Source organism: Phaenicophaeus curvirostris, chromosome 4 (assembly GCF_032191515.1).
Source record: "Phaenicophaeus curvirostris isolate KB17595 chromosome 4, BPBGC_Pcur_1.0, whole genome shotgun sequence".
In the NCBI taxonomy this organism is placed as follows: Eukaryota; Metazoa; Chordata; class Aves; order Cuculiformes; family Cuculidae; genus Phaenicophaeus; species Phaenicophaeus curvirostris.
The window spans coordinates 44,135,325-44,162,697 of NC_091395.1; the positions used below are offsets into that span (position 1 = coordinate 44,135,325).

General features: G+C 43.3%; 1 protein-coding gene across 1 annotated transcript in view; it reads right to left on the reverse strand.

Annotated features, from left to right (window-relative positions):
* Positions 1-7,676: 7,676 nt before the first annotated feature.
* The window catches only part of ENPP6 (ectonucleotide pyrophosphatase/phosphodiesterase 6), a 30,210-nt gene continuing 10,513 nt past the window's right edge, over positions 7,677-27,373 (reverse strand). The window contains exons 2-8 of the mRNA XM_069855883.1: positions 27,134-27,313; positions 20,955-21,066; positions 16,681-16,822; positions 15,496-15,675; positions 13,312-13,449; positions 9,279-9,402; positions 7,677-8,522 (exon numbers count right to left, since the gene is read on the reverse strand). Of these exons, the coding sequence (XP_069711984.1) occupies positions 8,299-8,522; positions 9,279-9,402; positions 13,312-13,449; positions 15,496-15,675; positions 16,681-16,822; positions 20,955-21,066; positions 27,134-27,313 (1,100 nt within the window). The 3' untranslated portion in view covers positions 7,677-8,298. The remainder of the gene's footprint in view (positions 8,523-9,278; positions 9,403-13,311; positions 13,450-15,495; positions 15,676-16,680; positions 16,823-20,954; positions 21,067-27,133; positions 27,314-27,373) is intronic.

Sequence of the window (27,373 nt, forward strand, 5' to 3'; positions counted from 1 at the left end):
CTGGTGACACAAAGCAAGGCTTGTGGGGTGGTTGCAAAAAGAGAACTCGTTTTACATAAAGATTACCCATGCTTCGTCTCTGCTGTGCTGGAAACGGGGCTAACAAACATAAGATTTTTTTTTTTCAAGAAAGAAGTAGCTTAAGTATCAGCTTCACAGAGACTGATGAGAGACTGAGCAACTTGTCATGAATTATTTTTTTTTTCTTTTCATTTAGACATTCAAACCAGAAGTGATCTTGTCCACTCTTCCATGCTATCAGCAGCCTCAAATGAAACACTGTCATGCTGAGCTTCCTGAAAGGATTATTGTCTGCCAAAGGTTAATGTTAGTGGAAGCAATCCTTTCCTATGGACCAGGGGAGAGAAAAACCAAACAAGTTGTCTATAGGGATCTGTATTAACAGCTTTTTCTGAGAAAAAGTTCATATAATTCACAGCAGGAAAGAGATTTATATCAACAAATTACCTCACAAGAACAGACTTTCATGAGGAAAATGTGACCAGTTCCCCAGCCTGCACATTGGTAGAAGGTAATTCTAGAAAAGGCTGTTGCAGTGGTACCTCACGCCCTCTGTATGTGTGGGGAGAGGCAGGGTAGGGGTAAATGTGGGAGGAACAGCATGAAGAAATTGTGGCATCCTTTTACAACTGGGTTGACAAGCTCCGGCTTATACTGGTTCATAGTTTGTTTTCATGGCACTATTTATAAATCTGCTAACACTTCCTAGATGGTAACTCTAATGGCAAGTTACAAATCCCTCATAATTTGACTAATATCTGAATTATTTTTTGCATTTTCAGTAGGAAAATTAACCATTTTCTTGGCTGAGTCAGAACAGCAAACTGTAAACTAATTGGGAACGATGAAGCACTGTGTTTGAAACCTGGCTGGAGATTGCCTGTTGGATTGGAGCAGACCTGACTCTCATTCAAGCTGATTTGTGAAAATCAACCCTCCATCTCAGCCCCTTGCCTTTCCCACCGTGAGGTACCACAGGCATTTTCAGAGGTGCCTATGCCATCAGCTTCAGACATCCCCGAACTCAGCTCTCCTCTGGGCACGGGGGGAGCTGTGGGATGCACAGGGCAGCACCTCCTCTGGTTTGTGGGGGCTTCATTTGGAGCCTGTCTGTGGCAGGTACAGGGCAGCTCCCTGGGGCAGCGAGGACATGTGGCTGCCACAGCTTTCCCATCCCACGTGATGAGGCATTTCATCCACCACAGAGCAACCTCCTTGAGAGAGCAGGTCCCGTTTCGTTCACCTCAGCTCCTACACCATTAATGCTGCCACCCTCCTCTTTTGTATTCATTTCTTAAGCTCCTCAAGCTGTCACATTTGCACGCTTACCAGCTGGTTTCCCATTTTTAATTGCCCTCAGAGGGCTTCTTCAAGAGCCAAACCTGCTTTTGTATGGGCCTTAATTTGTCACTGTCCAAACCAGAGCAGTGAGCATTTAAAATTCAGCCTCAATTAATATGTTGGATTTCTTCAAATGTGTGATTAATTGCTCGTTCTTTACTGGCTGCATTCAGCTATTTCTGAATAAAACGGCCTTTCCTTTTGCCAGAAAGCTCCCCATATCATGGCTATTAAATATCTTGTCAGCGGGACTTATGTTTGTTCGTCCCATTTGTTCTTGCAGAAGGAGGCTGAAATGTAAAGAGAAAGTTCAGGGGTCTCTCAATTTCATTCCGCTTAGAGAAAATTAAAAAGTTATTAGTCATTGTCAAAACTGTTCTTATAAGGAAACATTTGAGATTAGGGCAGAAGGAGACCTCCCAGGTCATGCCGTCCAGCCCCCACAGTGGTCTAGGCAAGCAGGTTGTATGATCCAGCTCATAAAGTGCTTAACTCCACCTTAAAAGATATTAAACTTCTTTTTTTCTTTCTTATTCCTTCACATCTGCTACAGGAAGGATGCTTTCAAACCTTATTTTTAAGCCCAAAGTGATTTCCTTATTAAATCCATGCTCGGAGCAGCCCTCCATGCCTGGACAAGGGGTGCTTTCCCGCTCCCTCACAGCATCTTCTCAGCCAAGACACGAGCGGAGCGTGGGATGTGGCCGGCTGGTGCTACCCCTTTCCCACCCCTGGGACCTTCAGGCGCTATCAGTGAGCTGAAAGCTGAACGCCACAGTGCTACCTACTCTGGCAAACATAAAGTCTTGCCCCCAAAAGCCCCACCAATGTGGGCAAGACATGGAAGGAGTAAAAAGGGAGAGAGATCTCCAGGTGGGTGGGTGGGTGGGTGGATGGATGGATGGATGGATGGATGGATGGATACATGCACACACGGAAAGGCAAATAAGTGCTTTAAAAAAATAATTTTGAATTTGCTAGAGCTTCCTTCTGCCCAGAGTTCATGTAGAGGGTGGGATCAGAAGCAGGCCCCTCCTGAGTCACTTTATGGCCATGGCCTGCAAGGGCAAAACTAACTTGAACTTGAACTTAACCTGTGCTCCTCAGGCTTTGCAGTGGTTGGTGCTGCCTTGGCCTCCCTTTTTCTATCTGTTAAGGAAGCAGTGCTGGTGTCTCTAGCCAATTTGGAAGCTCAATTAGCATTCACCAAGTGGTATAGTGCTGAGTAATGTTTTAACATTAATTTCTTGAGAACAACAGAGGCTGCTCTGGAGCCTCCAGTGCCCGCACCCACAATCACAGAAAACTGGTCATGCAGAAGATGCCCATGTAGTCCTGGCAAAGGATGATGATGTTTAGGGGCCAGCTGCCCATGACCCCTCTGCACAGGATGCAGAGGCTGCTCCTGTGCCTATACCAGTGTCCCCCGGTCCTGAAGGCTTCTACAATCCAGATAATAAACCACCTCTTTTTCTGTGGCCAGTGGGGGGAACGAAACGAGCTCCCCAGCTAAGTCCTGACCCGTGCGGGCACAGGAGGTGGACACTGTGTCTCCCCTAACCGCAAACCACACTCCTCAGCCCTCCTTGCTGTTTCCCTGCTCTCTTTTATTGCTTTAATCAGAGTCCCTCTGAGCTGATGAAGGCTCAGACTTCTCCAGAGCAGCGCTGCTGGGACTGCTGTGCCCATGGGTGCCACCTGCACCCCAGCATGACGCTGTGAGTGAGAACAAGCCCCAGAGCAAGAAGCTGCGTCGCTCATCACCATAGCTCTCTGCTCCCCTCTTCAGCAAGCATATTTTGTCTCCCACTAGCAGGATCAGGCTTTAGTAACAACACAAGCAAGTCCAGATGCAGCCCAGGTTCACTGCATTTGGAAGTATATCCAGCTGATGGCTGTCGAGGATTAGCCAGGTAAACACCCAGGGCTCTCTGAGGCCACTCACCCTCCTACTGGAATTAGGGCAGAAGCAGGCAGGAGGTGCATTTGGGAAAATACATGAAGGCAGCAGGTTTGTGGGGGGCCTTGCCAGTGTGGGAGGGGAAATCAGAAAGAGAATTAAAGGGGAGAAAGAGAAAAAACTGCAATAAGAAACACTGAATGAAAGGGGGAAAAAAATAAATCCCAATTCCTGCTTTGCTCAGTACAGCCCTCGTGTCTAAAATTTACTGATCGCTTACACACACATCCAGCCACCCCATTTTTGGGGGGCGTTGGGAGGGAAGGACACAGCAACTGGCACCCATAAAAGGTCGGTGCGGGGAGGGATTCTGGGTCCTTTTCCTTCATCCAGGGCTGTGCTGCTGCCTCCTTCGCCTGCGCAGGGCAAACGCTGCTTGTTTGGTGCTGCTGCTGTTTCTTCCGTGCTGCTGCTGACGCTTGACGCCTTCCACCTTGAAGCTGCAGCTCGCCTGCATCCCTGGGAGACGCTTGCCAGGGAGCCGTGGGAAAAGGCATCCTTGCCACGGGATGCTGTGGCAGCGAGACCTTCACCTGGTACCAGGGAGGCCACCAAACATCTCCAGGTGAGGGAGTGACCAGGGCAGGTCTGCTGGCAGCTCACCATCATTTTCTGATGAAACTGAGCTGAAACTGTGTTGCTGAGATGGAGCTGCCAGATTTAGGATAATGTTATGCCAGCCTGCAAGACCATAGCAGCTTCCATATAATTCAGATTTTTATCAAAATAATCTCTACAGCTATAAACCTCAGTAAGAAGCTTGAGAATTACAGTGCGCAGTCACCAGTAATTCTGGAATGTTCTTGGTTTTGAGCGCTCCACAATAACCTTCCTTTAACACCAGTGTTTCAGTACCTACACAGAAACATTCTTCCATGTAAGTGAAAGTTATCTTTCAAAACAGCTATTAAGAACTCATTATGCTAAAATGGAGGGCTTCAAACTTTTCCCTTCATTAAGCCATGCTTTCTTAAAAAATTCCCATTGGATTAGCAGGGAAAACGAGGAGGGGGAAATGTTTCACTGAGCTTTTCCAATGCTTTTCTCTTCCAGTGCTCATTTGGTCTGCAGCTTCCCCTGAGGTGTGGACATGGACATCTGACAGATATTTTGACTTCTGCTGAGCGTTTAGAAGACAAAGAAAATGTCCAAAGCCATGAAATCTCTTAATTCACCCCTTTGGTTGTGACATCCTGGTACTTGTGGAGGCCTGTGGTCAGCATCCAGGCAGGTGGTTAAGTGTCTCTGTGGGGCTGCAGTCTGTGTGGGGAACGCATGCTGCATCCCAACAGATGCTGGAGGGCTCCTCCATCAAGCCCTGGCCAGCCGTGCCACTTACACGGTCGCCAAACTCATTGATGAAGATGGCCCAGCTTATTTAGGTGGGAAAATGGGCACCGTGACAGAGAGCTGACTGAGACTGTCTCCCACGCCGGCAATTCATGCATCACATGAAGAACGTCTCTAGGCAGACCTTTGTGGTGCTGTCAGTTCAGAGGTGGTCCCACTGTGAACTGAAGGACTCATCGGCACACCTGCACTGCTTTCCCAGGCTTGGCTTCACCATCATCCCCTCCGTGTCTTCATGGTCAGTTAATTTAAGGAAAACAAGATAAATTCCACTGAGCAGGTCTGAAGACTTATTTCTATTAAATCGGTCTGTTCTGTGAACATCACTGTTGGCTTGTTGACCTTAAAGCAAGAATGGGGCCCCTTTCCCTTAAGGCTCTCGATGTGGTTTTGCAGGAGTCTTTTTGGTTGCCATTTGCACCACCCTGTGCTGGGAAGCAGGGAGCACCACGAGTGCTCCAGAAAGCCCTAACCCTGGTACTAGAGATGATGAACCTGACTTCTGTGCAAGTGGCTCATGTAATGGAAACCAAGGTGGGCTTGGAGAAATTGGTCTGCAGAATACCCAAGGCTCGCCTCTTAAGAGAGCAAAATCGTTTGTCGTGTCCATTTGCTAGTGTGAACTATATGCCCCTGGATGGATGTTCAGAAGGTTAAATATTGAAATACAGCTGGAAAAAAAGACTGCGTATACAAGCTACAGTATTTGTGTGATGTATTTAATGTCCCCAATTTACATGCTGACAACTCTGCCATTTCTAAACAATGTTATCATTCATCTTTCTGACGATTAATCAGCACGAGCTTCAAACACTGTTTATCACACTTTGATGCAGCAATCAAACAAGAAAGGCAAGGTGTTACAGAAGTGGGGTTTTTTCCCCCCAGAATCTTACAGTATTTACAAAAAGATGCATATTTTTGTCTAACAGCATTCTTAGAACTATTCACTCATTCACAATCAGTCATTGTACAAAAACATCATTCAGAAATAAGTTTTAAAGTACACCCACCTCCGCTGCACAGTATACAGAAAAACAGGCTAGAGTCAAGACACTTGATTTTTGAATGAGAAAGTGAACTGATTCAGAGGTACAACATATCCAAGGGAGAAAGGTGCACTTCTCAAAAAATAATCAGCTGTAGTTCTCCCAAAGCTAATGAGCTTCTTGTAGGTCTGCCATCAAATTTCCCTTTTACAATTCAAGTATCTTTTGAGGTGTATTGCCGTAAATACAATGCTGGCATTAAGGTCAAACAAATAGTATTGCAATTAAAAGATTTATTCTGCAGTATTTGCATGTGGACACTGACAAAAATTAGTTACACAAAGTGCTCCCAGGGATCAACGTTGGTTTTGTGTGTTGTGGCCCATCCCTGGAACAACTCAATGGACCTGAATTGTTATTTCCAATTTCTGCTTGTACAGTTGAGAAGCTGAATATACCCTTATAGACTTAGGGTCTTTCTTCTGTAAAAAGACCTTGGGTTCTTCTCACTGTAACAGCTAAAAAAAAAAAGAGCTAAAAAAAAGGCCATAAAAGGATTGACAGGCACTGACTGTATCTAGCCTGTTGACTTTCAAACAAAACTCGGTTATCTTGTATATTGATAATTTTTTCGCTTTAAAAATGTGCTCCAGTGAATTCATTGAGCCTGGTCCATTAAAGAGCAACAGGGAACTCCGAACAATAGGTGCTTGTTTTACAGCTACTGCAAATGCTTCAAAAGCATTAAATTGCCTTTTATACTGAACAGTCTAATAACAAAGACTGATTTTCTCCCTTTTTTTTTCCCCAACTGATTTGATGGTTCACTTGAGCTTTAAAAACACGTTACATAAATCTTTACAGCTATTACAGAAGTCTTTTGTCAAGTTTAATTTGGTGTTTGGGTTTTCTTTCCACGGTGTAATTATTCACCCTTAAATTCACTGTATCACATGATCCCAGATCGTGCTTGGCTCTGGATCCACCTGGATCATGCTTGACTCTGGATCCACAAGAATAAGTCCCACGGATTTATTTTGCAATGAGGGGGGCACACACCCTGGAATCCCTCCAAAGGCAGTTTGTCATGGAAAGCTCCTGGTTCAGAGGTATATTGGAAAAAGCGCTGAGCACTCCCAAAGGCATCACTGACGGCCACAGCCTCCGGAAGAGGAAAGGACACTTTGCAGGATCAGACCTTTACAGCCCTGTTCTAGAGGAGCTTGTTTCACAGTAAAAATTTAATGATGTAAAAAGAACACATCTCTAGTGACCCACCATGGCATACAGACGTAACAGCATGGACTGTGACAACTAGACAATTTAATAATTAAGTGAAATTAATCTTCTGAAGTGACAGACCATGCTGCTGGCTTTGCCACCAGCCCTGTGTTAGACATCACCTCAAGGTGGGTCCATGGCTGTGCTGGACTGAATGAATACGGCAAAATCAGTTTTTTCAAGGATTTAATGTCTTACACATTGATTTTTTCAGGATTACATCATCCATTATCCTTAAACTTCAGAGGCATTACCTCCAACAACAGCTCCATCCTCTCCTGCTGTTTAACTTCACTCTTACAACTTTGTTTGGACTTGATAGCCAGTGGTGGAAATATTAGTTAGGATTAACTGAGAGAGCAGGCGATCCATCAGTGCAGACCTCTCTCCCTGCTGCAGAATAAAGGGGACTCTGCAGCTCACTGGGCAGAGCTGTAGAGAGCCAGAGCTGGTAGAAAAGCAGTAAAGTGTTGAAAAACCTTCAGTAACACAGTTGGGTACAAAACCCCCAAATCTGATCAGATATTATCTTCACCAGGAAAAACAGAGGGGCAGTTAAGTGCCAAGCTTTCTCACCCTACTTTCTCTTTACTCCTGAGCGTCCAGATGTCTTTGCACTTTCCTCCTGTTTTTGAAGTAGAGGATTTCTATTGCTTTTCCCTTGCCCAGCCCTCCCCTCCACTGCAATCTGTGAGGAAAGCCCAGAACTGGAGGAGTGCAGGGCCAGGGTTCACTTAAGGGAAAATGAAGCAGGAAAGGCTGAGAGAAGTAGGATGCTCCCAGTGCTTTCCTGCTGATCAACCCCTCTCAGCATTATGATTGCTCTGCAAAGAACTTGGGTCTTTGAAGCACGTGTTGGTATCGGTTGGGCTTGTCTTGCACTGTAATGATAAGATGGGGCTCTGCTGGAGATGAAGGAATAAACCAGAAAGAACAAAAATATACAGAGGTCCATCACCACCCCTGAGCTTCTCAGCACCAAGAGCCAGGGTCTGTCTCTCAGTTAGAAGTGCTGGAATAAGATGTGTTTGATGTTCAGAGATCTCCACGTACACCCACCAGAAAATTTTGTGGATAGCCAGATGGGATTCTGCTCTGGTCACCAGTGCTGTAAATCAGAGTAGCAGCACTGATGTTCCTGGCTGTATTTTGAGCAGCACAAAAGCTGTCTTTATGTTATAACCACTGTAAAAGCAGGATGGATCCGATTCATGCCTGGTGGAGCATGACAGAGGAGTGCGGGGCAGCACCCTATTAATGAAGCTGTTATTCAAATGAAGAATTTGAAAAAAAAAAATAATAAAAAAACCCAGAAGGATGGAGTTGCTGGTGACACTGACCAACATTGTTCAGGGCTCACAGTAAGGAGATCTGCTTGGCAAATAGAGAGAGCAGAGCTAGGGTCAGGGCACAGCTGCTGGGAGGGGGCAGTGGTGCTAAAGGCGCTGTGTTTCGGAGCATGCACTCCACCCTGGACCAGGAGCCATTGTTGGGCAGCGGCTGTATTCCTGCCAGGCTGCACATGATGTTGTAAACATCCACAGATCTGATGGGAGGTGCTCGGAAGTTGGATCGGAAATCTGCAGGGAAAACAGGCAAAGAGAGGAGTTGCATCATACGGCTCGGGGCTCAGCTCCTGAAACACAAGGTGCTGTGGGGCAACATAGATCAGCAAAAACATTTTAAATTATTTAATTCACGATTTTTACTCGTAGTCCAATTTTGTTCTAAAAACTAAAATAGAAAAATTAATTAAATTATCAAGTACAAGAACTGCTTTTCTGTGTAAACTTGGTAGATTTAATAGCCTGAAATAATTGTATTGCGCATTCTGCTTTGCTTTTGCTCCTGTCTGCAGTAGCAGCCTGGTGCTTGGCAGTTTTTTCCACTGATGAAGTGAAAATCAGGGGGTTCACATCTGCCTATCGGACAAGGGGGTAAGGTACGCTGCAGCCTTCCCAAAGAAAGCGCTCTGTGCTAGTGAGTCTGAACTCACCAACAAAAGGAGAATTCATGTGTTTCAAATAGAATCAAAAATTTAGGCCAGCCTTGGATAACAGGGCAAAAGAATAGAGTTACTGTTCTGGGACATCAGAGAAGGGCTGACCAGATCTCTTCATGTCTCTCTGCCCTGCTTCTCCAGCTATAAAACAGATAGAGAGCTAGAAACCTTCCCGGGATCCAGCCATAGTGAGGAAATCCTGCCATCTATTTGCAATTTTGGGGCGTCGCAGAGTGCTGCATCAAGGTCCTGATGTGCCAGGGCTGCAGGGACACTGCGGCAGGGGCCATGGGGCTCTGAGAGGAGCAGGACCCCAGGGACGGTGGCACCGTACCTGGCCCATACGCGATGAAGAAAGCTCTCATGTCCATGAGCTCGTTGTCATAGCCGTGCCAACCGTTTTGCCAGGCCTCCTTCCACCCTGTCCCGTTCTCCCAGAAGGGCAGCTTGTCCCTGCTCTGGGTGACAACAGTGGAGCATAGTTAGAATCATAGAATCACCAGGTTGGAAGAGACCCACTGGATCATCAAGTCCAACCATTCCTATCAAACACTAAACCATGCCCCTCAGCACCTCGTCCACCCGCGCCTTAAACACCTCCAGGGAAGGTGACTCAACCACCTCCCTGGGCAGCCTGTTCCAGTGCCCAAAGTTAGTGCTGGTGTTCCACGGTGCACGGCCATGTGCCACGCTGCGTCTCGGTGTGACGCGCCACCCCACCAGCCCCCACAATGTGCCCTCAGCTGCACAGCAGCTCACCAGCAGGAGGGGTGGCCCCCAGCTTTGCCATCTCAGCGTCCAAAGGTAAACTGTAAGTACAAAGCATCACAGCCACGTGTGACATGTAAGCAAGCTGGTGTCCCTCTCCTGCCGCACGCTAGCAGCTCCGCTCTCCCACCCAGCCCCACGCAATCCTGCGGATTTGATGGCATGTTCTGCCTGACATGCCACTGGGACCATAGAAAAATAAGCCATTTTTGCTTCATTTTACTAGTCAGCCTAAACAATACAAATATCACCCCTACTACATACTTTCTAATTATTATTATTTTTTCTCCCTGCTTGTTTTAGTATTAAAGCAGTGAGGTTCCTTTCAGAGAATGCAAGCTCAGACCTAAGATGGTCCCCTTCTCCCTGGCATAGACCACTGTTTTTTATCCCTGCTTTAATAATTAGTCTATGCTTTAATAATTTGTCATCATAATTCTTGTTTTTCCTTGCCCATATTGCATTTAAGTCATACTTCTAAATTCCTTCCTTGCTTTCTCCTGCTCCCTTTTAACTGCTCTTATCAGACTATCTACAATTGTGCCATATCTTGGCCCACTTGGGAGCAGTGGTTGCTGGGATCTGCTCAAACTGCTGGAGCAACCCTCTCCACGAATTTCTCTTTTCTCATGCTCCCTAGGGGTGGCATCATATGTGACACTCCAAATATCCCCAAAACTCTGGCAAGAATTTCACTTAGATGAAGAACATCAGCTGACACTTTGTAAGACCCCGGCATTCATTTCTTCAATAGTTACGGAGAATGAGCTACGGTTCCCTAGAGCGGCAAGGTCTGGGCTTCACACTGTCACTGGAGCACAGAAGATGCCCTGACAAAGTTTCCTGCATCCCCACCTCAGGCAACTGGTGCTGCAGACCCTGCAGGTAGTGAATAACATTGACCAAGGATCCCTTTCCTTTTAGAAACATTTATTTTGATTGGTTTTGTGCTCCTCTTCTGCCCAAGAAGAAAACTGACCATGCGCAGACACATTGAGGACAGCAATGATTACAGCTATGTGGTACTGCTCTTCCAACTGCTTTCCAGGGGAACCCTCAGAGTATCCCTTGTGTTTCTTTGAATGTAGTACTCAGCAGATGTACCAGATCATGAAACAATTTTAGCTGACATATTACGTCTCATTTCTTGTCCTCACCTATTTCGCTGACAGCACTCAGAGCAAGCCAAGGAGAAAATAGACTCCATCCCTCTTCCTACCCCAGCACCTCTGTATGGTGAGGCTCTGGAATGGTGAGGCTACTGTGGTTCCTGGGAATGAATTATCAATGGGCTGCTCACCATTAGATAACCTGTACGAGCACTTGCTAGCATCAGCTCCAGACAAGCCAAACCATGTCACTTGCAGTGTTTCTTTGCATCATGACATTTCCTTGTCTCATGACATTGCCAAAGCTAAACCTCTCCATGGATGTTGTGGACTCAGCTGTTTCTCCAGCAATGTCAAACACAGGAGGTAGCCTGCCTTTCCATCACCTGGCTGGACACTAGGAGACACCTAGTTGTGGCTATAATAGATGTGCAGTCAAAGCACATTGTCATTTCCAGAAAATCTATTACTTTCTTTCACAACTGAGACGTTAATTTTTCACACTAAGCCTGAGCTGGGGCTAGCACTGCTACTCAAAGACAAGTGAGGCGGGCATGTCTGGGATTGCTGGCAATGGACTTCTTTCTGTATGGTTAGAAGCAGCACATGAATTGTTCCTTAGAACTTGGGAAAGTGTTCTGGGATGGGTACGGGGTGGGCACACAGCCCTGAGGACTAAGGCCATTCTTGCATGCAGGAGAGCAGCTGAGGGAAATTCTGCTCAAAGGATGGGGACCACTCACTCATGTGGAAGGAACAAGATACATCCAGCTTTGATACAGCTGGAGGTGCGTGAAATCCCCCTCATCCTGCTTTAAACAAAATGTGGATGGGCTTTTGTTCCTGTGCTATTTGATAAGGGAAAGAAACCACAACCTTCCAGAAACATCCACTTTGTCTCTCAAAAAAAATTAAAAAAAAAAACATTGAGAAAACTCCACCTTTTGCAAACAGCTTATAGCTGGAAGAGAGTTAAAACATCCTGTGAGTGTGATAGGGAAAAGCTGAACACTGTCTCTTTGGTGGTTTGGGCAGGAAGTATAATGGAAGGCTCAATTATGGCTTTAAAAATATGGCAGGAAACTTTCATTTTCACATCCCATTCACAGATAATAAAAATGTACTGAGGAGAAGGAAAATCTGACAGCATTAATGAGAGGACATTCTTGAAAATCAGAAACAATGGAAAGGAATGGGCAGAGAGACAGAAATAATTACCATGGCAGCAGTGTTTGCTGCACTGTTATTAAGGTTTGTCAGAGTTTCAATGATTTTTTTTTAAAGTGCTGCTTTTTTTTTTTCTTTACAGAATACGTAAAACTGTTCTGTGTTGAAATTCTGTACAAAAGAGTTGTAATTTTTTAAAAATCATTCCAGCAAAAATGTTTCAGATTCCTGCTTTGGCTTTTGAAAATTTTTTGAACCATAAAGTTCACCATCTGTACTCAGAAAATTTGAGTTTTTTTCGAGATGTATTTTTATGTAGAAATTATTATCCTAAAGTCACGCTGGCTAGTGAGAAATGTGGTGGTGTGATCCGTCTTGAGCAAAGCCTGGTATGGTCATAGATGCTCAGCTAAGTTACCATAATCCGCGAGGCACTGTGATCTAATTACAGTGCTGGGACACTACAGAAAAATGGGACGCCTTGATTCTGGTGCCAAATTACTGACCTAGTGTCTAGCCTTGGGCAAATCACTTAGCACTGCTTCTCAATTTGCCCCACTCTGAGCTGTGATGGGTTACAGTTTATATCTGTAATCATAGAATGGAATCATAGAATAGTTTGTGTAGGAAGGGACCTTAAAGATCATCTAGTTTCGACTCCCCTGTGGCAGAGATGTGGAGATGCTCAATAGCATACAAGTACAGAACAACAACAACAACAACATTATTTTACAGCAGCAAAATAAGCTGGTATGAAAATCCTCCTCATGTGCAGGTCTAACCAGTTCTCTGCTGAACAAGCACTTGGATTTGCAGTATGTGCACCAGGTACCTCTAAGGAATAAATCCCCACTCTGACCTTTCTGAGACTGGAGGGCTTGGGAGAAACAGGGCATTTTTAGGACAGATTCTGATGGGTGGGAAGCCAGGGAGAAGGAAGAGTTGCCATGAAGTACTGCTGAATGGAGGGAAAGTAAACTCTTGAAATGGAAACACTCTTTGTGTCTGACAAAGTAAATTGGCAGGGCAAAGAGGAGTAAAACAACAGAGCTGGAATGGGAAACACAAAAACTCCTCCTGTTTTATGATGACACAGAAAAAAAGAACTGTCTTAACTAACTTTGTCTGCTTTCAGAATAGATGCCATACCTTTAGGCTCTTTTGAGCATACACCAGTCTTTGACATCAGCATTGCAATCAGATCAAATGAATGATGTAAGACTTGAACACAATGACCAGCACAGAATGGTACATTTTTCTTACTGTTTTCATATATTGCACCTTTTCACATTAATGTCTAAGTATTGTGCTTTTATACCATACCTCTACTATGAACCACCCTTCCTCGGCTACAAGAGTTAGAGGAGACACGAATTTTCCCTTTTTGTAGAAAAACCTGGCTGGTATATCCTCTATGTTATAAACACGCATGTGTTCCACAGCTTTCAATTTTTGGTATATCTGCAAAGAAAACAAATGTTAGGGCACCATATGGCTGTAAAGAGCGTATGCGCACCTATGGGTATATGGAAACATCCGAGTTTGTAAAATGTCTAATCGCCTCTAATGGCTAATCATCAGCACATTCAAAGTGGGGATTTCTCAGTCCAAAGATGCCAGCTGTGCAAAACCTGCTTATGTGGTTTAGGAGATTCTGAAAACTTGATCATAAACACATAGGAATCCATGAATTATTGTATTTTATATATTTATAATACACACACTCAGAAATGCGTGCGTGTGAGTGTATCAACCAACAGAAATAGACCAGAAGAAGCCGAATCATCATAGGAGAGAGTAAGCTCTAAGTGATGAATGATGCTGGGTACGGTTGCAGAAAGGGGATATTGCCTTTGGCTACCACCACTAGTTCCCCTTTGTGCTCCTGAATGAACAAGTAATGTTACCACACCTATGTTTCTTATACTTCACGAGTCAATCCCTATCAAAGGGATTGACAGTGCTTAGTTATCTGCTTCCTAAGAATGCTGTGAGATTAATCAGCTGATGCCTGTGGCTCTGAAGCCGCACAATGCTGTACAAGTAGTTTATTAATATTAATCATCCTGTCTCAAATACAATCACACAAACGTGGTTATAACCCAAATTATTCAGAAAAATATTTTAAATGCCTAACGAAGATGTTCATATGCCATAGAGAGGGTGGGTTTCCCCAGAGCTTATATATACTCGCCTAAATATAAACAATCTTCAGGAATAAGTGGGAAAGAATGCAACAAGAACGAAAGGTCCTTCACTAGCCCTTCAGCAAAGTCTTCCATGCATGTGTGATATGTGTACACACATGCAAGAGATTTGCATTGATACACAGTCATTAAGGAGGGCACCACGATGTGACGGCAGGACTCAGCCCAACCCTCCCACTGTGAAATGGACTAGAGAGTGGTTCTGGTGTTCTGGCGTACTTCTGGTGCTTCAAAATGGGACAGCTCTTACATGTGATACCTCTGTGGTATGACACAATCTGATTCCTAAACACGGCTCTTTAAAGTGAATTAAAAATAGAGGAATCTGGCTATTGGGAAACAGAAAATCAACTTTATAAGCACTCCAGTAAGAAGTCCTAAAAAGAAATGAAGGACAGCTTTCAGTTCTGGCACTAACTTGAAATGTTCACGATACCACAGCTATATAGTTCCTGAAGAACCTGTTTGAATACAAAAAGTAACAAGTGTTCTCCACAAAAAAAATTGCACAAGCTACAATTTACTCGAACTAGCTAAAATATGACACAGAAAATAAAATTATTCACCTGGAGAATGCCAGTTTTGTACATCCACTCATCTATATTCTGAGGACAGCAACAATGACTTCTCAAGCATTGGTTTCTGGTTAAACTATAATGTACTAGTCTATTACTAACAGATGCTGCATTTTCATTCTTTTCAAGTGGTTTCCAATCTTTTTTTTCTGTATTGTTTTAGTTCGTCACTCAAAATCCTACAGTTCTAGCCTTGGGGTTTTTTTATCCATCAAGCTTATTTGTCAAAATTCTTCAAAGGATAATATTGTAAGACATTTCTTTATCGTAATTCTGGCCTAATGGAGTTATTTCCTCAAACTCTCTGGGAGTTTATTGGAATATGCATGCCTGACCTCCTCGCGATCATTTGAAAACCCCAGCTAGAGTGTCAATAAATTGAGTAATATTTATATATATATAATCCTAAAAATGGGGTTTGAGCTGAATTCCTTTAGCTATTTATCAGAAGCATATACTGGTGGGGTTTGAGAGAATATATCTGTGCCAAGTAATGGTGAAAGATAATGCTTGGTGTGACACCAGTTTGCCTGGTGTGACTTTCTTTCAGAAATTGTCATCACAAGAATGTCACAGGATCCAAGTCTGACTTCTGGTAAGAACCCCAGGCTGATTTTTACACACACATCTCAGAGCAGAATTTGGATGTTACAAGCAAACAAAAGACACAATTATCATAAACAAGGAAATGCAAACCCAAATAAATATAAATAAGCTGCACGTACCTCTGCATGCTTCTCTGGAGCTGGCCAGAGGCTCACAACAGGACCTCTGTCCTTCATTTGTATGGTATCGCTCATATTGATATACTTTTTCAGCTCAATCACTTTGTCCGCCCAAGAAATATCTGTCATCCCGTGATCAGAGAAGAGGAGGACGTTGAGATCATGCTGAAGGCCCTTGTTCTGTGAAGCAAGTGCATAACTGCTGTTACAGCCAGGTAAGCATCTGTGTCCAGTCGCAAGTTTTAAAACCCATTAGACCTCCACTGATTTAGTGGAAAGTGGCCAGAAGGAGCACAACCACAAATATGCCAGGGTGTGCTTTGCCACCACTGGCAGTGATAGATGCCCACTTGCTGCCCTGGAAGAGTCTAAGAGGATAGCACCAGAGATTTACCACAACAAACTAACCCACCAGCTAAATAACAGATACTACAACCCAGTCTCACAAACCAGTTGTCTCCATTGATCCTAGGATTGTATCCCACTGTTCTTCATCCGTAGGTCAAAACAGCTGGAGAAGAGCAACTTTGACATGGTACCACCTGTGGCAGGGGTGTTTCCCTCTTCTCCTCCCAAACACAACCACTTAGCACTACAGCTTTTATAATTCAGTGAAACTGGAAATATATTTCCCTCTCCTCACTGAAACAACTGGAAAACTCTAATGTGCATTCATCATTGTCAGAAATATTCATAGAACTGACATTTCATCCAAAAGCTTGCTATTTATTCTCTTTTTCTCACTGCAAAATCATTTAGATAATGTTTTTTAAAACTGAGTTCAAAGTACAGAGTTCTGAGTGGCGCCATAAAAACTGCTATAAAAGTTAATTATCTGGTTCCACAAACCTTAGGAAGTGAGCAGTTTTGATACGTTCTCCTACTATAAATCCCAGCCGGCAAAACAAGTTATAAACAGAGCAACACATATATTGGCTTCCTGGGGCTATCAGCGTAATAATATACTAGGAGGATTATAACACCACCAACAAAAATAAAAATCAGGGGAACAGTGCCTTGACTTCCACGTGATCTTGGTAGCTTCCATTTCTCAGAAAATAAAAGTTTACAGCCAAGGCATCCTATTAACAGGCATTAAGTAGGTTCTCTGCAGTGTGGCAAAAAGCACTTTCAAAAGGCGTTTCCAAACACACCCAGAAGCCTGGGGTTTGGGACAGCGCTCACCTTGATGAGTGTGATCATGTTGCTCAGGACTTTGTCCACCTCCTTCAAAGCGTTCTTCCGCTGCTGGGATGAAGGTCCATAGTGGTGGCCTTCCACGTCAATGCGCTCATAGTACACCGCAGCCATCTCAGCGCTGCCGTTGCTGGAGGTGGGAGGGAGGGAAAAGATTGAGAGGCTAACACAAATGAGACCTCCTGGGTGCTGGTGTTATTGTCCTCATCAGCATGTAGAACCCCAGACATCATTTTCTGCTTCCAGCCTGTGCTTTTCTACCCGCTGTCACAGGGCTGAGCTCATTATTCATGTCCAGAGTCTCTCAAGTTTGCTTGAGACTCCTGTTGGAGGTAGAGACTGCCATTTACAGGCACAGGCTGGCCTGGCAGCCCTCTACTACTTCTTCAAATTAGGAAGGCAGCTTTTCCTTTAGTGACAAAGAAAGACTCTGAAGAAATACTAATTTCTGTGCTGAATGCCTTTATTAAAAGGATTGTGGGAATAACCAGTTAAATGGGTTTTAATGAAAGTTCGGCACTTCTGGCCTTCTCCTTTGTGTAGTCTTCCAAACCACCGCAGCCAACTCAGGACAGCCTCTTCCATGGCCTTGCAAAATCCCAAATGATATGAATTGGGGTAAGATTTTTTTGATGGGGTGTTTATTCAGGAATATGACCAATGGGAAACAAAGCTAATCTCAGAGTTGCACAAGTTTAGCTGATCACATGCTTCTGCACTGAATGCCATCTGCCTAATTAGTGGGGATTGCACATACATCGGTGCTTAATTACATTTTCATGACCACTTTACAGTTCACTGTAAAGTTTCCTGAAAGCAGTCATGTGGATAAAAATCACAAATCTATGCTCATGAAGTCTTTTTCTACTATATTAGGATATGACAGGCTGTGCCATCCATAATACATGCCCTCATCCAGATCACGATCCCCACAAAAAGACCTTGTGTGATGTGCTGACACATCCAGCTTCTCTGATTAAAGACACCCAAGGAGTCATCAGAGGTGATGAAAAAAAAAATCAGAGGTGAGGGAATGAATGAATGAATGAATTAGTGTTTGTCATTTGCGTTTATAAGCTTGCTACAGGCCCCAGAGGAGCAGTCCTGCAGGAAGCTGAAGGTTTGTCATGGTGGGAATTTCTCCACCACTGGCTCTGCAGAACAGTTTCTTTCTCACTCTTCACGATTTTAAAGCCATTCAAATGAAGCAGCCTTTCTCCCTCAATTTCATTTTAAGTGTTAGTTTCCATCTATATTAGGCACAAATTCATTTCTAAATTTTTAACCCTGTAATTTCCATCTTACACTCTCATTGAACCTACTGGAACAATCGTCTTCTACTGCAGTGTCTGCATTAATTAGCTACTTACTTACGACTGCTTTGTGTCTTCTCAGCTGTAACTAAATAATCATTTTGATCAAGATATGTGTATGATCATGACTTGCATGAGGAGACGTAATCTGTTTTTCTGACTGTATTAGTCCTGTCTTCTTCTATCACCTGTAACTTTCAAAAGAAATAGCCAAGGAAAACTTGCTGAGGAAAGCTGGACTTCACTGATGGCAATACAAAAAAATGGTTTATATTTTATCAATACACTTTGCAAGTATCCCACAAACTTCATGACCAGTAAGGTAGGTAGATTACAACAGCCCTTAAATTATAGTTGCGGAAAAGACATAAGAGAGGTTTTAGTTTTACTTGCCAAAAATGGGTGCTTGACTTCATTTTGAATATTTTTGGTCTAAATAACAGCCTCAAACCACCTGCTTGAAGAAACTGGAGAATGTTCCGGAAGGATGATTTCCTCTGATTGCAAGAGGAGTTCAGTAGCTCCCTGATGAGTTAGGTACTCCTGGCCTTGCAGAGGGCATTGATAAAACTCCCTTCTCCCCTGGTGAAGTTAAGATGGGTCAGGACATTCCAGTGCCCAGACTCGAGTTAACCCCTAGGCCGCCAAGCCACAATAAAGGGCTTACTCCCTCACCTCTGAAGTCCTTGTAAGGTTTGCTAACGGTGGGAGCCTAAGGGTAGTTCATTAACCACCAATTCCTGCCACTAGGGCAGCTGAGTAAGGCACCGCTCCAGGCAACAGACTGCCCTTGCCACAGGCTGTTTTCCTGCATAAAGCTAATTCCAGCCTCAGCCTAATTCACTTTTTCAAATAGCTGGGTTGTGGAAAGGAAATAGGCTGGATTTGCCAGCCTTTGAATAGCATCAAGAGTCACAAGTTTTTGCAAAAGATGTAGATGGCAATAAAACATGCTCAAGACTCTTCTATCCAGAGATGCTAAATCATGCTAAATGAATACTCCAACAATAAAGACATTTCAGAGGCTTTACTTCTTACAGGCTAGCCTAGCCATACTGAAAGCAGTTTAGTGAATTTTAAAGGACTAAACAAAGAGTATGAATGAAGGGGAAAAAATACCGAGAGCAAGGATAAGGAAATCATACATATTTCTTTCTCTGTTCATTCTCTACCCTCCTTTCTTATTGCAAGTCCTTGCAGTATTTACACCCACAACCAATTGTTAATTTTATTGGGCATGATTCCTTTTTCCTCTTTCCTCCTTTGCTGCAGACAGGGCACATAGTTTAAAGAAAAGGAAGTCAAGCAGAGATTCAAGATGGGATGGTGTGTAAATGGACACCAGAGACAGAACCTCCTGCAGCTCCATCATGATCTATAGGATCTGGGCTCTTCAGCAAGCCACAGTTGGTGTTCACGGCAAACATTGTGGGCAAGCATTTGCTCTTTTCTTAAAATCACCAGCTCTCACCTCTTGCAAGCTGACCCACTAAACTTCTTGGGTCCCTGCCTTTTTCTTCTTTTCCATGGAAGACAGCAGTGAAGACCCTTGTGACTTGGGGTGAATTAGCTATTGAAATTTTTTCAGTGGGCTCCGGGTACTCAAAAGAGCAGTTTGAAAGGCTGTGGCTTTTAACAGTTCATGTTTTGCTTTTAATCATGTTCACAATCACAAAGCTGCAACCCACCCGAAGCAGCTTCACAGAAGCCAGGCAGGGAACACCAAGCATATCTTGCCCCATCCCCAAAAGATATCTGATCATAAAGCTTTCCATGCTAATTCCAGGTTTGCACCAGAAGTCAGACCGGTGTCTGTATTCATTTTTCCATTTCTTTCTTTATTTACCAAATTAAAAGTGTTGCAGAAGCTCCGGAAAGCCTCCTATGGCACATATGACCTCCTCATGTCACATGCAAATAACTTTCTTAAAATATAAGCTAAATCACTTCAGGATCAAATGTCTTGCATGTTCAGAGACAGCGTCTTTCTAAGCCCTGTGCTGTAAATGCCACTGTGATTTGTGAGCATCTATGCAAAAGCACCCTCTGTGCAACTGAGAGCAACCTCTCTAGCAGTGGCCTCATTATTTTGGAGGCTTCACTTCAAAAATAAGCAACACTCAGCATTGAAATATGAATATGAAACCCTTCAGACTCAAATCGCTATGGCAGTTTGCAAGTAGCAGGTTGGAAGTGCATCCTGAGATTGGATAAATTATGGAATCAACAAGGTTTTAAAAGAGGAAGCTTAGTGAGGCATTGGATCCACATGTGATGGTGCAATCCTCCCTGATTTCACAAAGTACATGGAATTGTCCCTTGTTAATGTTTGGATAAGACATGGTGGAATGGGAAAGATAAGGATGGAGCATATGTTTTTCCTAGGAGCTAGCTGAGAAATGTATTCCCATCATTCTCACCAGCTGGACTAGATGACAAGTGCAGGTCCCTTTCAAATATCCTAGCCTAGCCTAGCCTAGCCTAGCCTATCCTCATACTTACAGAAAATTAATGCCCACTCCAAAATCATTGTGCTTGGGGCATTCTAAAGTGCAGAAGGAGCCAAAGCACTGGTCTTGTAAACAAGTGAGTTTCAGATTCCCTGGAGCCCTCTCTAGATCCAAGCATTTGGAAGTCTGTTCTTGCAGTGAACAGATACTCACAGACTGGCATTAAAGTTTCTTGAAGCTGCAAATTAAAAACAGTAAGTCAGGATATCTCCTCTGTGTTGTAACCTACACATGAGAAGAGTAATCCCTCCGATCTTAATGTAAGGGCCTACTTCTGTAATGGTCATGTTTCTGTGACTGTATTATAAACCAGCCTCAGACTCCATCTTCCTACCTGGGAGCCAATCCTGAAAATCACCCTACGGCAAAGCTGACTGTAAACCCAAATGCTCATTCTTGAGAGAGGAAACCCCAAGCCCTTGGAAGTTCAGTGACGTACCGCAGAGACTCGAGAGCATCACTGATGGCCTCCGCAAAGTTTCTGTCTGTTGGGACGCTGAAGTACTCACGGCAATAACTTGGTCTGACTCCAAGGATTTCGACCTCACAACCTACAAGCAAAAAATGTGGTAAGCTCTGCTGTTTCACCTCGACCTCAAACCCCACACCACGGGGTCCAAGTTCAGGTTTGTAAATTCCCTGTGATATTACTTACCTTACACCTTCCCTGCAGGAAATCTTGTGGTTGGGAAGGGAAAAGGGAAGAGAGGTTGGCTTGATGAGCATTTGTAGCACACCGTATATTCGATTGTTTTATTTCCCGCTCAAAAAAGGAAGGTCGCTGTGTGACCTTCCCACGATAAAACCCTTGGTTCCCTTGTGGCAGACTGTTTCCACCTAAATTGCTAGCTTGTTTTCATTTGAACTACTGCGGCCACATAGCCTCATTTCCAGGCTTCCAACAGAATAGATTGAGATATTTTTCCCCTAAAGTTCAGCAAATACTTTCCAGTTAGACATGCTGTATCTTACACTGTAATATCCTCTATAAACTACATTTTATTATGTGATACTGGCACTCCACTATTACGTTTGTTTCCCAGGAGGTCTTATTAAAACAGGATAAACCAATTAACTCTCTTGGTAACTTGCAGCCTTACTTGCAAAATACGGTCTGTTTTGTGGCGCAGAAAATTATGGCAACAAATCCTAGAGGAGAACATAGCCCTGAACACACAAAACCATGTTTTTTGAGGGTTTTTTTGCCCTTTTGCTCTCCAGTGACTATGCTGCTGAATAATATTAATATTTGAAAGCACGGTGCTTTTAGAAACACTGGATTCATGCAAATTATCTTTCGGAAGCCCCAGAGTCCTCCCATCACAGTTAGGCGGTTTTTGGTGTATTCTTGGGACACAAGAAAGAAAAAAAAAAAAAGAGAAGTTTTGCAAAATGGCCTCAGTATACAGCAACACCATCAGATCAAAAAGGCAACTGTAAGCCATAGCCTAAATCTGCCTACATTTGATTCACTTTGCTTCTGCTTTGGGATGAAAGGAATAGGCATTAAGGACTGTCACAAGCTGACTTGTTGCTTGTGGAGGAAGAAGGTTGCAGAGGAGATGTAAGTACGGAGAAGGCACTAGAACAAGTAGAGATACCTTCAGTGATGATTTACAGTGGTTTGCTGACTGGGACACTCACTAAAGAGAATTTGTCAGCGTCTTGCATCTCAGCATGCATGAGCTTACATTGCTTAGGTGCAATAGGGAGACATGGGGACTGAGACTTCCAGGCTAAGCTGGCTAAGAGACTTCTGATTGTGACTTCTCCGGAGTACTATGAAAAGTTAGAAAAACTTAAATATGCAAGCTTAGGAAATTTCTTAAAATCTCCACTGATTTTCAGAAAGCCAGATAAGTCAGATGGAGGTTACTCTTTCCAGAAGTTAAAGAGTCTTAACATACACAACAGATTCAGTTTCTTCACCCACTGGTCCATGGTAGTAGTTCTCAGGTCTCCACATTCTTTGTATGTTTCAAGGGACCCCATCTATTATGATTGATTGTAAGAATTAATTATGTGCAAAAATAAACAGAAAATGTAGTCAACTAATTTACTTTTCTGTAAGAACTTATTTACATAATTTTGAATCTCTATATTTGGGTTTTTTAAATTGTGGGAATCTGCGACGGTGCTCACTTTCTGTTCTTGCCCTGTTGCCCCAACTTGTATGATTTAATCCTCCCCTTTCTGCAGGGAGATACTTTAGCATTTATCTCTCCGCCACAGAAATAACCTGCAACCTGGATGAACAGCCTGCGGATTACTTGACAAGAACTCTCTCTCCATCCCATCCCATCGTAAAAGTTCTATACATCTGTAGATAGCATCTTCAATAAATTATGTTGTGCAGCAGAGATAGATTCCAGCTGCTACCTAACCAAATAATAAAGAAAAATTATTCTAGGAATGACCTGAAGGTATGCAGCTTCAGTCTTGTGTACTACGTCCTGGGTGCTACTAGCAGCAAAACATGGACTACGGGTTTTCAGCTACCTCAGGTGCTGGAGGTAATGCAGTAGTCCTCTGAGGGCTTTGCTAGTGTTTCAAGTCTGAACTGGAACTTCAGAGCCAACTTTTTCTCTGTCACTTGAGTCTGGGAAATGACTGGCTCCAAAGCCAGGCAAGAAGTTAAGGATGCAATTGGAAAAGAATTGGAAATGCCTAGTAGTTTAGTTCGGGCCAATGACTAACATGATGATTTAAACTCCTTTTTTCCCTCTTTAGATACTGAAATCAGATTATAATTTTCTCAGATATCATTCCTCAGAATTACTCGTGAGATAATTATAACCAGAAGCACTAACCTCTTGGGGATCTGGGATATTTTAGTTGCTCAGATATCTTTGCTATTTCTAGATCGTCAAGTGATGAGCATGACATAAAAGACTACAGAAGCAGAAACAATAGAAATAATTTTAGCCACTAAATATTGGTTTTCAAATGTGCAGTTCATTAGCAGCAACACTGAAAATTCAGACTGCTTAGAAATCTTTTTTTTTTTAGCCTCTGTGATGACCAGAAATTGAATATGGATTTTTGATGTTAAGGCTTGTTGCAATTCAAAAATACCAGCCATGAAGACTCTTTACTATTTAAACTTCATTTTGGCAGAGATGAGGACAAATGGTACATTTTCTCACTTAATATTACGGAATAGGAAATTTAAAAAGATTTGGAGCCAGACAGAGGGAACGTTAAGTTCTGCTGGGTTGAACTACAAACAGATGAGGCATATTTACTAAGATATAGTGTTAGATACCTTTCTGCACTGTTTTGTATGATGCCAAACCTCTACTGAAAAACCTGAGCAACTGGAGCAGAAATAAGGACTGTTTTCACAGTGATATATAGGTTCCTCTTTATCTATCTGACACGGAGACCTGAACCTCTGCCAGCTTTAAAATGCATTTCTAAACATTGATTTAACAGTTAGACACCACATGTCATAACAGAAGGTTTTGAAAACTTTCCAGACTAGGTCCATGGTCTGGTAAATGTTGTGTTTAAAAGGTGAAAGGTTGTGTTTAGAGTCTTTTTTTATCCCTTTCTCTCATTCCAGTGCTGAGAAAAGATGTCACTGCACTTCAGCTGAAGTGGTTGCATAGGCTGCTGAAAAATAATGGAGTTTGAAGGTTTGGGATGACACCACCTATGGGGCTGAGCTGGAGCTGCAGTGCTTCAGACAGGCAACCTATGGGTGAAGCTGTGCACTTCACCCCACATACGGCACTAGCTGTTGTGTTTTACTTAGCAAACAGTCAGATGATACATGACTCTTTCCCCAGGACTGTCTTGAAGAGCAGAAACTGCCTAATAAATGCTGTGGAGAAAGGTGAAAAATGACCCTAAAAGCCAAGCTCCTACGTTTTGGCACAAGTAGCAGCTGGGACCCCCAGCACAGTTGCATTTTGGCTCCTCCACTTCTACAGGCAGGAGAGCTCGGATGAATTCTGCCCAAGAGTTGTCTTTGCCATGTTTATGTTGAGTCCACAAGATGAACTATGATGGATGGGTGTTCGCATCCAGCAGCTCTCCTACTCTGTGGCCCTGTTCACTGGGATCTGGATTTTCTTCTTTTAAGCACTGAACAAGCATAAGAGAAGAATATAAAGCAGCACACTTTGGGTTCAGACTTTGCAAAGCTTGGAACTGGCTCTGAGGAGGAAATGGCAGTGGTGTAAGTTAGCCCTGGGAATCAGCTCACTGGCATTTGCAACGCGTTTCTGCTGCATTTGATTTGTCTCATTTGTCTTTACTGCTGGCTAGAGAGAAAACAGCATCTTCCAAAACAAAGTATGATGAATTTGGCTGCACATTGCTGTTCCTACCAACAGTTTATGAAACTTCTCCTGGTTGGATCTCTATCAGATTTGCAAGATTCCTGACTAAGCAGCAGTATATCCTGGAAAGTTAATCACTAATAGCAGATCATATTCAGTGCAAACGTCTGTGGGACGTCCGCCCAACTTCGTTATTAAACCCTTATTTTTTTTCTTTCATTTTGTTTGGCATTGCTCCCCAGTCAAATGCTTTTTAAAGAATTAAAGTTTTAAAATAATAAATCTAGAAGAAAAAGATTACATCTTTACTATGGAGCTAGAAAACAGTTTCAAACAATCATATGGGGAAAACATAATAAATACTATTGCAATTGGCATGACTTCTGTTTACTCCAGTTACACCTGGGCTCCCACTGTGGCCCAATTGCCCTGTGTTTTAGTTCAATAGTTCCATGTTTGACCCTGCTTCCTGCCCTTTGCCTGACCCTGTATGGCCAACATTTCCTTTGAGGCCACGAACAACCTTAAAAATAAGCATCTGCTTAAGCACTTGCTGAACTGAAGCACCGGTGACTGCCAAAGGTCATGCGTCACAGATAAATAATTAATGACAGACCAACATACACACCACAATCCACAGCTGAAGCATCAGTTCCATGCAAAAACTCCCCCTGGCATCAGCAGGGCACAAATCCCCTCTCTGTGCTGTAAGAGAGTCTGGGCATACACTTGGCGGTGTAAGCACTGGAAAAAGGGAGGCTCTGCTGTTCTTTGCAATTTTCCACTGGAAACAGCAGCTAGATAAGTGTGAAGGGTATACATATGTATACAGGGATAGACACATACACACCTCATGTCTTCTCAAAGGAAGGCGCTGCTCAAAGGGCAACAGGAAGGAGCTAGGTAAAACCCAAACGCATTTAATGGAAAATGATACTTCTCTTTTGGATTTCAGTAGTCCTCTGCGGACTGTTACATCCATTCAGTACATAATTATACCTATTCAGTGCAGTTACATTAGTAGTTAAAAACAAATAGTCTGCAGGAAAAAGGTCTTTTTGTAAATCTTTAGAAGAATTTCTACATTCTTCTATAATTTCTATATCCTTTTTGTTAGGTCACCTGGGTAATCCCCAGTAAAAGGCTGATCCAAACCATTACATGTAGTCAGCACTTCCAGCCCCATGGACTGCCTTTGAGTCTATAAGGCAATATTGTCACCCTGAGATGATCTTTTCACTCTTCACTACTGTAGAAAGTCTGGACAGGTTTTCAGTGTTTTTCAACTTGGTTTGCTCTTTCTTCCCTTTCCTGAGAACTGTGGCCTTTTTTTTCCTTTCTGGGATACCGTAAGCCACATAGGATGGAAACAGCATGACCAGGCACATGTGTGTTGGGATGCAGAAGATGTGCTGGGCAGGAGCCCATGGCACGAGTCAGCTGCTGCTGCCCTACCTGCTGGCACTGGCTGTATTCAGCACAGCTCTTCTAACTTGGTCCTCTAGCCTGAAGTTACACATTGGATCACATTTGTATGCTGCTTAGATATCAGAGTTAAAAGGTCAAAAAGTTGAGAAGCTGGGTACCTTGCAACAGATTTGGTCTGGCTGCACAGCTGGAATGTTTATTTCCATGTCGGTCCTTAAATGGACAGGCTAAGGGTACGCTACCATCTGTTAAAAAAGAATTGTTATTATATCTGCCTAGTGATTCAGTGGTCCAGTACCCAGTATACAAGGAACAACTCCCTCCAAATGAATGGCTCAGACTCATAGAGCAACTAGGATCTCACCCAAGTTAATGATGAAGGAAGCCAAGAGTGCCCACTCCAGCTAGCCCAAGGATGCGATGCTTTCAGCTGGATTTTTCTGTCCCCACAGAGTAGATCTTGAGCTCTCAGCTACTATTTCCAGGTTAAAAACAAACAAGCATTGGGGGAGGATGGTTACTGTTCGACTTTGAACTTTGGTGTCATGGTCTAGAGTGTTGCTCTATGAACCACTCATGGAGCAACCACTTAGCGCAGCGGAAACTACGGGAGGGCAAAACAGACGAGCAGTTGGCAGAGAAGGTGATGCTCTGCAAGCCAGTAACTCCCTTGAAGGTAACATTTGATGGAAATCTACCTCCAGTTACACTTCAGTGTTGTCCTTTCTAAGCATATGTAAATTGTCACAGCCTAAGAAAAGAGAATGCATTTCTGTGAATGGTTAATAAAGTATTTGTAAGTCTTACCTGTATTTCAGTGTATCAAAGAGCCATTCTACAGCGTATGGAGTGCTTAAATGTAAAGACTCACCATTGAAACAGCAGCAATTTTTGACATACTAACCTGGCCAGTAGTACATGGAAACGTTCTTGTTTTCTTTCATCATTGTGACCCACAGAGGCTCTGACCCGTTCCACCAGAGAGGCAGCAGGCTTTCTTTATTCACACCAATATCAAAAGATACATTTGCTTTTTGGTCCCACATGTAGTTTCCAGTCATCTGATGGACCTCACAGTGGCGACCTTCAAGGGTGGCAAGAAGAAGACCACTATCAGATTGGTGTTATCCAGCAGAAAGATACC